Source organism: Cryptotermes secundus, unplaced genomic scaffold (genome assembly GCF_002891405.2).
Source record: "Cryptotermes secundus unplaced genomic scaffold, Csec_1.0 scaffold1065, whole genome shotgun sequence".
Lineage (NCBI taxonomy): Eukaryota > Metazoa > Arthropoda > Insecta > Blattodea > Kalotermitidae > Cryptotermes > Cryptotermes secundus.
This window is the reverse complement of record NW_019737400.1, coordinates 623,496-641,577: the sequence shown is the minus strand read 5'-3', so window position 1 is coordinate 641,577 and position 18,082 is coordinate 623,496. Positions and strand designations below refer to the sequence as shown.

Sequence of the window (18,082 nt, the reverse complement as noted above, 5' to 3'; positions counted from 1 at the left end):
TTGTTTAGTTTGGTTTTATGCGTTTTTCTTTGTTTGTGTACAGGTAGAGGCCTTGCGACGAGCTGATCACCCGCCCAAGGAGTCCTACCGAATGTGTAAGATCTAGTAAGATCTAGAACAACCGAAGTGAACGGAGAAGTTCATGGAGGTAGGCCTAGGCCCACTGGGGCTGTAGTGCCACGGAAAAAAAAAGAAAACTCTTCTAGATAAATGATATCTGAGGTTCTCATGTTGGTGGATGTACGGTATTCCTGGATGTGACGTCATATAATTAGCACTCTTGTACCCTGAAGCTGGAGACAACAAGTTCCTCCGAAACGTTAGTCCGTACATACCAAATATAGACGTCACATCACATAAGATAACAATTCTATACATATTTATGAGTCCATGATGTATATGTATTGGCCTTCCTCTAGTGCACTCAATCTCACATGTCACTTCACTACATGTTTCGGCATCACTGTGCCATCCTCAGGTGTGTTATTTACGTTAAACTATTGCACTGCTCGCCATCATGTGTCGTTTGTAAAATGATTTAAGGTGTATATTCGTCATGTACTATAATAAAATTTATATATTAAAATTTTCTTAAGATTTATCATCTTATACGTCGTATTTCAAACTCGCGTATTATATCAATCTTCCGCTATGGGAGTCGTTCTTCCTATATTTTGTGTATACTGTGTCTTGTGATGTGTGAAGTGACAAGTGAGATTGTGTGCACTAGAAGACGGTAAATATATACACATCATGGACGTGAATCAGTGCAACAGGACGCTAAAATACAACAAATTTATGAGATTTAAGGTTATCACTACAGTTACTGTAAGGAATATCGTACCATGGGATTCGATGTAATGTAGTTTGCTTGCTGCCGAAGTTTCGGAAGTATATGCGGCCTCCATCTTCAGGATCGAAATAAGATGCACAGGTACCGGTTTCAGTCCAAGAAGCCCATAATAAGTACGATCCTGGCCAGTGGGGAAAGTGAACAGAGAAACGCTCTGAAAGCAATTGCATTCAGCCCTTAAAAAGGCCTTCTTTTGATAACACTTTCCTGTCTACTCTCCCTACTGGTATATACCGGTTACCGGCCCACAATCTTCTCCTATGTGTTATTTGGACCAAAAGTTCAACCTACACACTATGACCCTGAAGATGGAGGAAGGATGTATCTTCGAAACGTCGGCAACATTTCCAACGTCGTCACGGTGCGAACAATCAACACAACCACTGTGAAAACCTAAACTCACTAATGTAATTTTATTGAATTGTGATTACTTTACCGTTTATAAAAATTTTCCAGTAAATGCAGCTTACCTTAGACACGTTAGAGCTGTTCATACACGTCACTCGGCAGCACTCTCTGCCTGTCTGTGCGGAACTGTTCGAGTCATGTGTTGGTACTGAAGCTAACACGTGGAGGTCCTTGAGGAGGTGCTGAGCTAACCTAGCGATGTTCGCTGGTTACGTCACCCAGATATATTGACACCGGTTTAGTCTTTGTCATTGTCATTCAAGAGAACGAAGTTTTGTGTCTTAGATCCATAACAACGCCAGTATGAAGGTGACGTGTGGCTGTACCTCATTGTTTTACTTATGACAACATAAATACTGAAACGCGATTCTCAGCTATAGTAACGTATATTTGGCATCATCTGGGGAATATTTGATATGTATAATACCGAAAAGGTTGGAAGATAATATTAAAATGGATCCTAGAGAAATAGTATTGAATGTTCTTAACCGGCTTCATCTGGTCTAGGATAATTACCAATGGTGGGGCTTTTGTGGACACGGTAGTAAACCTTCGGGTTTCACAAAATATTGAGAAATTCCTGAGTCACCGAGCAACTAGCATCTCTTCAAGAAGGATTTGACTCCATGGACTTAGTTGGTTATATTCACCTTCGTTGTTATCCCAGAAGTGGGACAATTCCCCGGAACGCATTTCAAAGAATTAAGTTTTGTTATGTTTATAACTAGATATTCCGCGTTTGGAAGTAAGTCTAATTTTAAATCTTTCATATGTGGATGTAGGCTACACGGTAAGCATTGACACATTTAAAAGAAACAATATTTTATTCAAAAGAGAATACACGTCTCTTATTACAGTCAAAATTTGGAAACAGTTTTGCTCAAATCTGACTCTTTATTTACACTGAACAAATGTACATATTAACAAGTTCAAGTTACTTAAATTCCTCTTATTTCTGAATGTTCTTTTGAATTTAAAGTCCGTTGATAGTGACTTATTTGTTAGTCGAAGTCAAGCTGTCTGAAAGAACCTTCAAACCCAAAGAGATCGCTAGAATTGAAGGACTTCCCTGGGCGTTTCATTTCATCCACTTTGACATCCTCCTGTTCCAGAAACCAACTTCTGTAGCTTTCAAGTTTTTCCTTCCACATATCTGTTGTACCAGAAAATACAGATGTTAAATTAACTAATAAGCTACTTAAGTGAGTAATTAAGTAAATAAAGTAAATTCTTCAGCTGTTGTATTTTACATCTTGTCAGTAAATCCACTGATATTACGGAACGTTGAGGTTCTTAAGATTTAGCCTTGGCAAGGCGTTTCATCAACATTAATTCACAATATATCATCATTTATACGGTAATACAAGTTGCCAAGGTTGCATTTCCAGTTTAACTACCACTGAATGTAACTTCCACATTCCTATATATTGTACCTGAAAATATAAACAAAACAAACTCCGTGGCCTGTAGTCCGCTAGCGAACTATACCGACCGACCAACCGCCGCTTGTCGGCGAAGTTAGCGCCAACTTTTGCGGATAGACGGTGTCATATGGTCAGCGCAACGGATCCCCACCGCCCGTTAATCTCGGTTTTTAGACCGGAACCGCTATTTCCTTGAAACAGCTCCTCAATTATCTTCACAAGGCTGAGTGGACCCCGTTCCAGACCCGCTACTTCACAGACAGTCTGGTAGCGCCGGTAATCGAACCCGGGACCTCTGACTCTGTAGCCAGGAAGTTTGACCACTGGACTACAGATGGTAAACAAAAGTATACTGGGAAATATCCTGAGCTGTTTGCGACGAGGTGAAATACATATAATTTCAGACGTAATAAGGTACATAAATAAGTGTACAATTTGCTGTTTGTTGGAATATCAGCGTAAGCAGTTAATTCCTATGGGTTATTTGAGAGACGATGTATGTTTCTCGGGGACACTAACGATCACATTTTTGACCCTGACACGTGTCAGCGTTGGAGGCCATTTTGCTGACTTCTGAAGGAACTGATGCAAAATGAGGTGCGGTGCTCCAAGGCACACCCCGTGACACAGTTTTGTTTATCGAACCACAGTACGATCTATCGCAGAATGGCAAAGTGTTTGCAAGCAAGGTTCCTTCCCCTTCCGTAATATATACGGACGGTCCATATATACTTTATGCAACATGTTTCGGCTAATTGAGTCCTCATCAGGTATGTGATTTGTTTACATGCACCTGTGGGGGCACACGGTGTGGTAGTCGCTTGAGGCACTGTGCTACAAGCCGGAAATTTGCGGGTGCATTTTACCACGAAGTCACTGGTTTTTTATTTGACATAATCCTTCCAGCCGCAATATGAACCTGGGGTCGACTCAGCTTCCAACAGAAATGAATACCAGGAATCTTCCTGTGGGTTACGGGCTGCCGGATCGTAAGGCTGACAACCTCACCGTAATCTATGAGCCGATTGTCTAGAAAATACAACCTTGTGGATCTTCACAGCCTGTTTCGGGGATAATATTATCTTTTTTTACCAATGTTTTAAATTCGCTAGGAGGAACGGAAATGATGAATATGACGGTAAAGAAGAGGGAGAATGATGATACGAAAGGGAGTGGATGAAGTAGGAGAGGAAGAAGGTATTTTTGAAGTTGAAATGTATGTCGGTTCTGAAGAGCAAGAAGTTTGTGATAATAGGCTGATGATGAAGACGAAAAGAAAGAAATATGGTGATTATGGCGATGAAGAATATCGTCCTCTACTATGACGACAATGAAGATAAAGCAGATATGGTCAATCATGTGGTTGAGGATGATGCAGACGATAACAATGGTGAAGAAACCGAAGATGGAGTTCGGGCATTAGGACACTAAACCTAATTTAATCTCACAAACATAATGGAAGCAAAGCAAACACACGTCGTGCCTTACTCCAGTGGTCATGTAAAGGTCCAGCATCTCCCCCGTACTCCGTGGGCAGTATTCTGGGCGAGACATGTTTCAGGAGAGAGTTGCAGCCTTTCCTATGCACGTGTATCTGTGGGAAGGAAGAACAGGTCTCACTTCAAGCCCACACTTTTATAGAGCGCTGGTTGATCTCCATCCTCATGAGCAACTAACAGAGAGGGGAAGCATAAGGATGTATTCATTCATTCATCGATGGCTCTACAGCCCTTTGTTGGGTCCTTTCCTCCTCTTCAGTTTCATAATCTTTTTACACAGACAGTAGGAACCCTTGGACGGGGGATAAGCCCATCGCAAGGCCACACACACGCCGACACAAACAGAATAAACACACAACACAGACATCCATTCCTTGAGTGGGATTGGAACCCACGATCCCAGCATTTGAGCGAGCGAAGACAGTTTATAGCTTAGACTGCGAAGCTACTGTGATCAACAAAGGACAAGAAACATGCCGCGCCAAAGCTCAAGCGGTTAGTCGCTGGCTTCCCACCGCGGCGGCCCGGGATTGGTCAATTGTGATTTATGGTGGACAAAGTGGCGCTGGGGCGGGTTCTCTCCGACTACTTCGGTTTCCCCTGCCAATTTTCATTCCACCAAATTCTCCATTATCATAATCATCCGGGGCGTGCTACAATAGGCCAATCAGTGGCCGCCGTGCCGAGTGGAACCAGTTGGACTCCACACCCCACTAAGCGAATTAAAAAAAAAAGAATTGGGAGATATACCTAAAGCTGGAAGTTAGACACGTTCTGTCTATTATAAAAAGGCAAAGTTATCCCTGTAATAGGCCATTGAGGCCCGTAGGGTTGCGAGACGTCGAGGCTCGTACATTTTCTAACAGTCTGCTCACAGATGGCGGTAAGGTTGTCAGCCTTAGGCGCCGGCTGCTCTTTACCCCCCACGGAGATTCCTGGTACTCATTTCTTTTAGAGGCTGAGTCGACCCCAGGGCCATAGTGCGACTGGAAGGATTAGGTCAATTTAAAAAAAAAATCCACTTTATCGGGACTCGAACCCACGACCTTTCTGCTTGTAGCATAGTGCCTCAACAAACTCTGCCACTGCCTGCATTCATATTACTTGCTTTGTGCGACGAATGCATCAAGTTTTCTGTAACGTTCAAAGATTTTTTTCCCCTTGGCACTACAGCCCCAGTGGGCCTAGGCCTACCTCCATGAACTTCTCCGTTCACTTCGGTTTTTCTAGATCTTACACATTCGGTAGGACCCCTTGGGCGGGTGATCAGCTCGTCGTAAGGCCTCTACCTGTACACAAACACAGAAAAACGAACACACACAAACTAAACATCCATGCCCTGAGTGGAATTCGAACCCACGATCCCGGTTTCCGAGCGAGCGAAAACAGTACATGCCTTAGNTACCTCTCAGGAAACATATCCGAACCCACGATCCCGGCTTCCGAGCGAGTGAAGACAGTGCATGCCTTAGACCGCTCGGCTACCGTGACCGGCAGTGTATAAGAATAATATATAAGAATTCAGTTCGTACCTCACAGGAAACAGATTCGAACCCACGATCCCGGTTTCCAAGCGAGCGAAGACAGTGCATGCCTTAGACCGCTCGGCTACCGTGACCGGCAGTGTACAAGAATAATATATAAGGATTCAGTTCGTACCTCACAGGAAACAGATCCGAACCCACGATCCCGGCTTCCGAGCGAGCGAAGACTGTACATGCCTTAGACCGCTCGGCTACCATGACCGGCTACGTTCAAAGAATGAGAATTGATATTCTGAAATTGTACTAAGCGATCGCTTTTTTTAGGGTTTGTGATTAAAATTAAATGCGAATTTCTCATTTAGCGCACATGATAAATGTCTGGCCTATTTGACGCAAATTGATTTGGTCACCTTAATAATAATTAATGAAGAGCTCTACTCACTCTGGCAACGAATTTGGGTTTCAGGGTGTTCTTAATTACAGTCACTGCCGAATCCACGAAAGGAGGAGCGTTGATGAAGTGAATTCCTTTGACCCGTCCCTTGAAACCTTTCTGTAATCAAAGCGAATTAACTTTGTGAGAAGTGCCATGGATATTAGTACTTCTTGCAGTCTATAATGAGTCACGTGAATATTGGTTCAGCTTTCTCTCTGTAATAAGTTACTTCCTCTTCTTTGTTACAATTCTACCTACTTATGGCCCTACAGCCCTTTGTTTGATCTCTGCCGTATTTTTTCAATTTCTTAATCCTACACATAGTCGGTAGGACTCCTTGGACGGGGGATCAGTCCGTCACAAAGCCGCTACCTACACACAGAACAACACATAAACAGAATATACGCGCACAAATAGCCATGTCTTGAACGGGATTCGAACCCACGATCCCAGCTTTCGGGCGAGAGAAGACAGTTCAACCCTTAGACCGCGCGGCCACTGTGATCGACTTCGGTAACAATTAATGTGAACAATAGAGAAATGCGGTTACGTATAAGGAAATAACGCACAATATTAACTAGAATTACGATTTCAGAGAAGAAAATACAAATTAAACCTACCCTTGTATCGCAGTTTCGGGACCTGTTGCTGACTCTTCCCCTTTCTTCTCTGACAAAGTCAAAACTTTTATTTGTAGGGGTTAATATGCCCCGGAATTATGTGTGTCCCAGTATTCTCTAGGTCCCTTCTATCGCCCATTGCGTCATAACTATATCATCAGGCGTGAAGCGGAAGTCCCTCTCACTAAATGCATTCATTTAAAATGCATGTGGATGCGCCCATCGCTCCTTGAGACAGGTGGCAAAAACCACAAGGTCATAATAAATTGCTAGATAATTGGACTACTGTTTCATTTAGCTGCGGGTTTTTATGTGTCTGTGTTATGACTCACTAATGACAGGTACAGAAACATGAAGTAAGAAAGGTCATGGAGCAAAACTGTCTTAGCCTGTCCCGATATGTGGACAGAATGAATAAGGGCAATGCCGGTAAACCCCACAGAGCAGCTCATACGCTTCTAGAGAACGGAAATATGAAACAGCTACGCTAACCATTGAGGGCCTTGACTACGTTGGTTGTAAGAAAAGTACTGTCCTCTGAGGCATGAAGAGGTTAGTCCATCTCGTAGTCCCCACTTGGAGGAAGACAACAATAAAAATTATGGCTTCATCACTCTTTAGCTAACGTAAAATGCCTTATTCATATTTTGATGATAAGTATCTAAGTTACTTTATTGACGAGGAAGAGAGAAAGCTGTGTTAATACTGGAGAGTGGTCTTTAAATGCTAGAATTTCAAATAAAAGATATACAGGTAAAGCTATCCCTGCAACGAGCCGTGAAGGCCCATAGGGTTGTGAGACGTCGAGGCTCCCACATCTTCTAGACAATCTGCTCACAGATGGCGATAAGGTTGTCAGCCTTGCGTTCCGGCCACCCTTTACTCCCCAAGAAAATTCCTGGTATACATTTCTGTTAGAGGCTGAGTCGACCGCAGGAACATAATGTGGCTGGATGGATTAGGCAAATTGAAAAAAAAAACACTTCATCGGGACTCGAACCCGCGACCTTCTGGCTTGTAGCATAGTACCTCAAGCTAGAGTTTCAAGTAATCATTTTAAATACTAACGGAAGTAGAGATTTAAAGTAATTTCCGTTGTACTTTTCACAGAAAGATCGCCCCGTAGTGAGACTTGTATCTCAGTGTTCTACGCAGTCTTTGTAATTTTTTATGTATTCGGTCTTGCGACCCAATAGTTCCACGAATCTTTAATGAACAATACTTATTATTTTAATCGTGTCAACAGGAAAATTAATCAAATAAGTACTAAACTAAACGGTTGACTTGATACCCAAAAAACTACATGAATTACTAATGTGAGAATACAGAATATTTCATGGCCATAAAATAACTGATTAAATAATGTGTCATGTAGACCCGTTGCTAAGCAACGACTGCAAAACAAAAAACTAGACAAAGGCCGTTACTAGGCAACGGCCTGTAAACTGCAATACTAGCGATGTTTTCTGTGCTGACTGTGCCGAGATGTTACGAGCAGGACAGTTAGTGAGAGTCAGTTGAGTTGAGGTGACTTGGTTGGTGAGTGACTGAGGAGGGTCAGGCGTTGTGAACTGTTGCGGTGAGAAGCTGGTAGATGAGGCCGTGGGTAATTCGGGAACGCAGAGGAAGGGGAACATCCACTGTTGAAGCTGCCACGGAGTAACGGGTAATGAAGACGTGACTGTGGGCACTAGTGTGGAATAGTCACTCGATGTATCAAACAGTCCAGTAAATCCGGTCATCAATCCAAACCCCGTCTGAAGTCACTAATAAAAGTAAAGTAAAGAAAAGAAAAGTAAAGGTATCCCTGTAACAGGCCTTGAAGGCCCATAGGGTTGTGAGACGTTGAGGGTCCCACATTATCTAGACAGTCGGCTCAAAGATGGCGGTGAGGTTGTCAGCCTTACGCGCCAGCCGCGCATTACTCCCCAGGAAAATTATTTAATTAATTCCTGATGCTCATTTCTGTTAGAAGCTGAGTCAAACCCAGGGCCATAGTGCTGCTGGAAGGATCAGGCCAATTGCAAAAGAATTCAGTGACCTCATCGGGACTTGAACCCGCGACCTTCCGGCTTGTAGCATAGCCCCTCAACCAACTACGCTACCGCGTGCCCCCATCTATAGTTACTCATATATGTGACAATACAATAGTTTCGTAGTTCGATTGGGGGACAAATGATCACGAGGGGTGTGATGCAGTCTCCTGCTCTCTCATGCTACCTGCGGTGGGTACTTCCCCACCGTCTACACTGGTAACAGACCAAGAACGGAGAGAGAGAGCGGAGTGCGAATGTCAGTAGAAGTGGGGGAAGGCACGCAGAAGAGGGGTTCCTGCTGGACAGGCGTGTTAGAAAAAAACATATGTTCATTCTCTGCATTACCCGAATAAAACTAACTTACTACGAGAAATAGTCAGTAAATCAGTCCCAAATGGAAGTAAAACAGCTGTAATGGATGTAATAGGTTTTCTATGTGTGTCACTAGGTAGCAGCACACTCCAGGTTCGTTACAGTATAGGTAGCAGACGAGCATACTCAATTTTTGAGGCTGGTTTTAGTAGTCAAAATGGCGACCATGCTTGAGGACCAGCGTTCTACTGTGGCTTTTGTGGGTAAAAGAATTAATTCAAAGGATATGCATAAAAAATGTTTCCTGTTTACGGTGGGAAGTATCTTTCGCGTAAACCGGTTCACAACTATGTCAAGGCACGTGGCGTACGTTTCACTGATGACGAAGAGGTTGAAACAGATATGGGGCTGTGTCTGAAACAAGAGTCAGAATATTTCAATGCTGTGGGTTTCGACGCAATGACAGAGTGATGGGACAAGGGTATCAATGTTGGTGGAGGCTATGTCGAGGAATAATTTTTTTTCCCCCCCCAGATTCGAATATCAAATATTTTAAATTTTATATATATTTCTGATCAATTTACCGACTCTCATACATACATTTAATTTTCTTTAATTTGTTTATAATTTGTTTAATGACGCTGTCAGTAGCTCACACTATGTAGGATCAAATAAATGAGTGGTTGGTGTGTAATAATCTGAAAAGAGAAGTGGCCTTTACATCATGCACTTGTCTTTTCTTTCTTCCTTTGTTTCTTACTTTCTATGAAGCGACTGACAATGGAATGGCATTTATATCTGCGGTAAGATAGAATCCTTCACTGACTTACCAAGGCGCTAATTTGAAGTTTCTTGACAGCGGGTAAAGTGTATTTAACTACGTGTCCCATTGTGATGTTTTCCAAATCCACAATGAAGATTTCAGATAAATTGTAGTCTTCTGTGTTTCGTATCTCAAAAATCATGAAAATCATTTTGAATACGTCATATACGATGTACTTGGAGGGGTCTTTGTCCAGGTATACCAACAGTGACACTCTGTCGTAATCCTCTGTCAGTTTGGGCAGTGGTACAAAACACCTGAAATATGATAACACTTTATGATAACTCTCCTTAGGTGCTCAAGAATAATTCTAATGTGCCAGAGGTTAGAAACGAATATGGACTGTCATCTCTGCTATGTGCTTTACATGCATATTTAATAAAAAAAGGTAAAGCTATCCCTGTAACTGGCTGTAGAGACAAGTAGAGTTGTGAGACGTCGAGGTTCCCACATTTTCTAGACAATCGGCTCACAGATGGCGGTGAGGTTGTCACCCTTACGCGCCGGCCGCCCTTTATCACCCAGGAAAATTACTGGTACTCATTTCTGTTAGATGCTGTGTCGACCCCAGGGTCACAGTGCGGCTGGATGGATTAGGTCAATTGAAAAATTCAATGACCTCATCGGGAATCGAACCCACTTCCGGCTCGTAGCGTAGTATTTGAACCAACTACACTACAGGCCACGCCATAGCTCAAGTGGTTAGTTGCTGGTTTCCCACCGCGGCAGCCAGGGTTCGATCCAGGGTCTGGTCAGATGGGATTTGTGGTGGACATAGTGGCGCTGGGGCAGGTTTACTCCGAGTACTTCGGTTTCCCCTGCCAATTTTCAATCCACCAATTGCCCCACAATTACCCTCACCTATCATCTGGGGCTGGTACAATAGGCCAGAAGTTACCGCAGCACAAGGGACTTAATCCCACCCCGCTAGCAATTAAAAAAACTACACTACAGCACGCCCCAAGCATATTTTGACTAAATAATAATAGTAATGATAATGATTATCATGATAATTATAATGCCATTAAAATTATTAGCTCTGAACTTGTAAAATTAGACGCAGCTTCATTGTCTAATACCTACAGGTTTATGGGTTAATGGGACCTGNCTAAGTTTAAAGGGCCGTCGGATAAAGGATATATATATATTGAATACAAAGAAATGAAACTTTGTAGACCTAAACATATGCTTGACATTATCCACTAAGTACATAGCGGGATAATAATTTTAGTACGTGTATTATTGGATAATATGTGCAATTATAGGTTCCTTTTTAAATAGGCAATACTAAAGAAAAATGAACCCTTGTAATCCGAGTCTTACGTCACGACCAACGGTCAGTCGGTCAGTCTGTCTTGGCATAAAGCACCCATCCGGGGCTTACGACCAGATCTTTTTTACTGCCAGACAGTTGCAGGTTTGCTGATGTGGGGCGATGCCTCGTACGAGACGACGGGTCTGTCATTTAAAATTTCTGCCGGATTCGCCAGCACAGTCATGCTCGGGTGTCAGTCCCGTGAGTCTCGCGACAATCTTTTACTCTCTCAGATTCGAGACTTCCCTTTGTGTCGCCTCCTAAAACCCGCAGGGCTACGGTGGAGGTATCCGAATCCGCCTCCACGCGGGATGCTTTCTCTATGGAATTAGTTACGTGTCCCCAGTTTATAACTCGGGGCGAACCGATCGTGATTACCACCTCAAACATTTCATCTTTCATTTGGTGGCTGTCAGTTGCTAAGAAACGTGAGACAAACTCTTAGCAACAAATATTTAAAACATTTCACATTGTCCAGCTGTCTTTGTTCTGTCTTTATTGTGACTGGGGTTGGTTGTCTCGTAATTTTCATTATTTTTGTTTTTTTCACATTAATTTCCATGCCATAGCACCTTCCAATTTCGATTAGTCTATCAATCATGCCCTGTAGCACAGTTTCTTCCTTAGCCATTAACACAAGGTCATCTGCATATTTCACCGTTTGAATAATTTGCCCTCCTAACTTGAAGTCTCGAAGCCCATCCAGAGCTTCCTTGGTAAGGCATTCGCTGTACAAATTGAACAAAATTGATGGCCCTATGCCATGCTCAAAATATGGGGTTCTACTTGATGCTTGTAACGTATTTTGTAAAGCATGTATCCTGATTCCACGTGTTTTGAAAGCCCCTTGACATTTTGCAAAATCGAGGATTTACCTGAGGCTTGAAGCTTGTTTAAACCAAGGCTCATAAGGATCCCTGTGGCAAAAAATCTCGGGTATGGCGGATCTAAGCGTGTAATACATGTCAATGGTCTGCTTGCAGATCTCTACTCGTCCCTTGCATCTTAATAAAAGTGTCTCCAACCGTACTTCATCTGGAAACATAAACAGATTAACAGAGCACAAACGTTGAATTAAACTGTTTAGTGGTTAAGGTAGCTGTGGGGTAGATAATAGATTGCTTTCAAAATAAATCAGGCACATGGTAGGGTGTTTGAAGCATTATGCTACAAACCGACGAGCGGCGGGTTCGATTGCGGATGTCACTGGGTTTTCCTTTTGACTTAATCCTTCCAGCCGCAATAAGGCCTGGGTCGGCTCAGCCTCTGACAGAAATGAGTACCTGAGGATAAAGGGCGGCCGGAACGTAACGCTGGCAACCTCACCGTCATCTGTGAGCCGATCGTTTAGAAAATGTGGGAACCTCGACGTCTCACAACCTTACGGGCTTCCACGACCTCTTATAGGGATAGTTTTGCCTTCGTCTTCAGTATGAATCTCGGTACATAAAAGGCTCTAAGATACCACAAATTGGCTCAAGCGGTGACGCTGCGGACTTGTATGGTGAGGGTACTCGGTTTGAATCTCGGCAGGGTTGCCCAATAATCTGTTATCGTAATTTTTCTCATTCCGCTTATGTAAGTGCTGGGATTGTATCCGAAATTATGCCGCCATTCGACGCCATGTAGTTCTAGCGTCGTTAAATAAACCATAAATAATATATTAATATATTTTTTATTCACGCAGCTTCGTAACTTGTACTTTTCCCCAAGTACAATTAGAATGATCAAGTCAAGGAGGATGAGATGGACAGGGCATATAGCACAAATGGGGCGTAGGTAATGCGCATAGGATATTGGTTTGAAAACCAGAAGGAAAGAGACCACTTGTAAGACCAAGACGCAGGTGGGTGGATAATATTAAAATGGATGTTAGAGAGATAGAAGGGGATGGTATGGATTAGATTGAACTGGCTCAGGAGGGCTCTTGTGAACACGGTAATGAACGTTCCGGTTCCATAAAATTTTGGAAAGTTCTTGAGTAGCTACAAAATTGGCAGCTTCTCAAGAAGGGCTCAGCTAAATTAAGTTATATAAAATCAATACAGAGTCCGTCGAGTGTAACAATGTTTTTTAGGTCACTTCTTTCTCACTCTTGCCTTACATGTTTCGGTTTTAGTAAAACCATCTTCAGAGGCACATGGTACTAACAAGAAAACACTGGCGTTGTTTAACTGTCTAACAATTCAAAATAAATTAAGTTATTTTATTAGTTAGTTAGTAAATCCGTTATTCACACTTTGTCGCTTCACTCAACTACAATATGAAGTACTGAAACCATGAAGAATGTAAATAAACTAAGAATAATCTATATGTATATAGTTACCATAGTTACCATAGTCGTGAGGCAGATGTGGCTGTTTCTTCAACCAGTCCTTCAAAGTTTTCACGGCCCCCTGTAGCCTCTGCTCGTCTATCCCAGCCCTCGTTCGAATTTTGTCTATTGTTTCTTTATTCGGTATTAATTGGGTCATATCTATTTACAAGTCCTGCAAGAATAGTACAGGGTTATTCATAAGTTCGTGAAACATTTTGAAAATATACAATAAATAGACTACGCAACGGATACCAAATTTTATTACACTGAAATAGAGATAAACTCACCAAGTTTTTTTTACATATTTCACAGATGCCCAGCGTGTCCAACTTTGCTAATACGGCAAACATCTTTGCGATAATCCATTTCGTCCCACACCCATGTCAGCATATCACGGTTGACCCGAGCCATAGCAGCGGTGATACGGTTGCGAAGATCCATGAGATTAGCAGGCAATGGAGGGCTTAAAAGAACTTGGGGAGATTCGTTCTCTATCGGCGTAAGAATTACCATGACCCGAAGCACTGTTTATTTGTTTCACAGACTTATGAATAACCTTGTATATTAACTTGTTTGTGTGTGCTGTATCGCAGCGCTACAGTAAGGGTCACTGTATTATACAGCACGTAAAATTGCTGGATTCATTGTGGCAGCCATCCGCAGCAAACAGCGTAGCCAGACGTGAAGCCAGCAGGCATTTCAGGGATAAAGAGGGGGAGCAGTAAGAACAAGAACATTAGAGACCTGTATAGAGGGATGAATTAGTTTAAGAGGGTTTACCAATCTAGAAGTAACTTACTGAAGGATGAGAATGGTGATCTGATTACAGATTACCACAATATTGACACGTTTTTATGGCTACGTGACTAATAATAACGAGTTTTGAATTGGATGTTCTGATTTATTGACGTCTTCTTTACAATCGCTCATAATTACAGTCAATTACAATGGCTCAGAGTAATTCTTTAGCCGAACTTGCTCGATTCTGATCTGATCTCCTCTCTCCCTATTCTGCTCTGAACTACGACTGACTCCATTCTGGTCTCCTCTGCGACTAGATTCTGAATTACGACTGATTTCATTCGAAGTCCAGTCAAAGTCCAAGTTTCTGTACGACTCGCGGTTTACCGACAATCAGTTCGTCTTGGTGTCAAGCCCCTTAAGCCTCACGACCGGAGATCTTTTTTTCAACGCAGACCTTGCTGTAGTTAACAGTATTCATGTAACTTCCTTGCTGACGAGAAGACGGTTTCCTCTTATGAATATGCTTGGCCTTTCGTCAAGCGTACATATCGCACTTACGTCATGTTATTAAATATTCGTCTTTTGAACTATATATGTCCTCTGTCGGTACAGGCTTTGCTAAGAAGAATATGCCTATATTACGTATCTTATTCTACAACGGCAGCTTAGTCATTTGAACAGTCGTAAGCTTCACCACCGCCAAGTTTAAGCCTCCTGTATTTTCTATGTCTGGCTTCACCTTGTCATGTACTGTGAACATGTTTATTCTCATGATTTTGCATGACTTCTGCTTGTTTCCTGCACAATTTTTTTATATAATCATATCAATTGAAGGTTGAAAGCCGTGTGCAAGTCGCGAACCGGTGTGCACCTTGGAAAATTTCCAATGGTACGCAAAATATTATTTTGAAGGAAACGTGTTTTTCACTCGTTTCCTGGCATTGGGTCTACATGTGATAATATTTTGAATAGGTGGAAGAATAGTTTCTCTCACCTATTGAATATACATAGGGTCAGCGATGTTAGGCAGATAGAAATACATACAGCTGAGCTGTTAGTACCTCGTCCTAACCATTTTGAGGTTGAAATTGCTATTGGAAAAGTTTAAAAGTTATAAATCGTCAGGTAGCAATTCAATTCTGGCAGAAGTGAACTATTACGTTCTACGACACTGGTCTAGAGGTAAACACAGAGAAAACTAAGTATATGTTGCTGTCTCGTCACCAGAATGCAGAGCAAATTCATGACATAAACTTAGGAAACAAATGTTTGTGGCACAGTTGAGATATTTGGGAACAACGATAACAAATCAAAATCTGATTAAATAAGAAATTAAGAGGAAATTGAATTCGGGTAATGCTTGCTACCTTACAGTCTAGAACCTTTTGTCTTCTCGTCTGCTGTCTACAAACATAAACAATTAGAGTATAAAAAAACTATAATTTTGCCTGTGGTTCTGTATGGGTGTGAAGCTTGGTCTCTGACATTAAGGGAGGAGCATAGACTGAGGGGTTTTGAGAAGAGGGTGGTGAGGAGAATATTTGGACCGAAGAGAGATGAAGTGTCAGGAGGTTGGAGAAAACTGCATAATGAGGAGCTTCGTAACTTGTACTCTTCTCCAAGTATAATTAGAATGGTAACGCCAAGGAGGATGCGATGGGCAGGGCATGTAACACGGAAGGGGGTGGAGCGGAATGGAATTAGAATATTGTTGAGAAAGCCATATGGAAAGAGACCACTGGGAAGACCAAGGCGTAGGTGGGTTGACAATATTAAAATGGATCTTAGAGAGATAGCATGGGATGGTATGGATTGGATTGATGTGGCTCAGGACAGGGACCAGTGGAGACCTCTTGTGAAGACGGTAATGAACCTTCGGGTTCCATAAAATTTTGGGAAAATTTTCAGTAGCTGCGTGACGGGCGGATTCTCAAGTAGGGCTCAGTTCCATGGAATTAGTTTGTTAATCCAACATTATGCAACTAGGATTTGTAAAGAAGTATGAGTCACTACTCGTATGTACAGTTTTTGTACTGCAAAACGAAGTGATAATGAATTCAGCAGTGAAATGATTGAATTCTATGTAACACCGATGTGTTCCCTGTTTAGCAGCTGAGGTTGTATCTCATGCTTTGAAAAGACACTTTTCACACATACACTCACAACAGAAATCCTGTGTGTTCGAGTTCTGAGGTCTGGTCATTTTAGTTCCCATTGATTACTTATGACAGAATCTAATATTATTCCAATGATTACGTAACAGTCAACATCATTATTTAATGATTAATTCTCTCAATGTTTTCCTAAGGCATACGTGTAGTTTGTTTACTTGATTTTTACAGCTCCTTGTTTTTTTTTTCTTTTGCTGAAGATAATGAAAGAATGACGTCAATTACAGGCCGAAGATGTACCTCGAATGGTGACATATGAAATGGATTTTACGGAGGGACGGAAATAAATTATAGGGAAGCTGACAATGATTTTGTCAAGAAATGTTCTGCCATTTATGAACGGGAAAGTTTATTACGTCATTCAGGAAAGCGTGCTACTGGAGCCTATTGTGAAGGAGATTATGGTGCTCTTGGGTATAATATACTGTAGTTTTGTCACTAGTTAAAGACCTTTCGGGAGAAACCTCTGCCTTCTTCTACACGATAAAATTAGTGTGTCTCTACTAAATTATAGGAACCTCGATCTTGATACCACATAATTTAACATAAAAACTATTTTTCCTAACAATATTTATTTACAAATATCTTCCTCGCAAGAAACAGGAGCGATTAATTCGCTAAGTGGGTCTTTGTATAGGAAGAAAATTTTGTTCTCTGGGGGGATAGGAACCAAATAGTCAAATTTTATTTGGATGAATTTAAGGATGGAAACGGTTATTTTTTTTTGTTTTTGTGACTAATGAATAACTAAAATCCGTAGCTTTTATTCCGCAAGCGAAATATATCGACAGAGCGACCGCCGCTTGTCGGCGAAGTTAGTGGCAACATTTGCGGATAGAGGGTGTCGCGTGTTCAGCGCAACGAATCCCCACGGCCGTTAATCTCGGTTTTCTAGACAGGGGCTGCTATTTCTTTGAAATAGCTCCTCAATTATCTTCACGAAGGTGAGTGGACCCCCTTCCAGATCCACTACTTCTAAAAAAATCTGATAGTCCATTCAAAGTCAAATGACATTTCGGAGGAATATATGGTCTCCGTGTTTGGAGTCGATATGACATAGGACTGTACATAATTTATCCCACAAGATAGAAATTTTTAGATGCTCCCATACAAGTTTTATTCAGAAGAGTTCCTTGTATTGTCCAGCAGTGATATTTTATATATATATATATCATATCGAGGCTTGCATGCAAGTCTGTTGGAAGAGCCTGTGTGTCAGTAATTTACTTTGCGTAGGTGGTGTCACGTGCAAACCTTGTGGCCATCAGAGAAGGCTCTAGCCTTGAGTGTGATCGGTCGGATGCAGCTTCGGGCTAGCGGTTTTTTGAATAATATTTATAGACTCCTACTCTGGTTCGAACCTGACTTGAAGTAGAATACATCTTTTTTGACCACTAACTTTGTCAATGTTATTTGATAAATTCCACGGAGCAGAGTGTCATATTTGAGAAGCTTATATTTGCCCACATGACTATGAAATTCACTCTTGTTTCGGTATCAGCGTTTGACAAGAACAGCTGGACGCCATGTGAATCCAGTTTTTTTCAGCCAGCATATTCACATGTTACTTCATAAGATTCATTTTAATATTGTTCGAGATTTGACATTCTTATACCGGTAGAAATATACTATCGTTTCAG

At 41.9% G+C, this 18,082-nt stretch overlaps 1 protein-coding gene across 1 annotated transcript in view; it reads right to left on the bottom strand.

Moving 5' to 3' along the window:
* LOC111870393 overlaps positions 1 to 18,082 on the bottom strand; it is a 79,495-nt gene that overhangs the window by 59,248 nt on the left and 2,165 nt on the right. Inside the window, exons 2-8 of the mRNA XM_033753831.1 lie at positions 13,546 to 13,699; positions 12,086 to 12,245; positions 9,903 to 10,152; positions 6,111 to 6,221; positions 4,174 to 4,279; positions 2,265 to 2,414; positions 1,290 to 1,466 (exon numbers count right to left, since the gene is read on the bottom strand). Of these exons, the coding sequence (XP_033609722.1) occupies positions 1,290 to 1,466; positions 2,265 to 2,414; positions 4,174 to 4,279; positions 6,111 to 6,221; positions 9,903 to 10,152; positions 12,086 to 12,245; positions 13,546 to 13,684 (1,093 nt within the window). The 5' untranslated portion in view covers positions 13,685 to 13,699. The remainder of the gene's footprint in view (positions 1 to 1,289; positions 1,467 to 2,264; positions 2,415 to 4,173; positions 4,280 to 6,110; positions 6,222 to 9,902; positions 10,153 to 12,085; positions 12,246 to 13,545; positions 13,700 to 18,082) is intronic.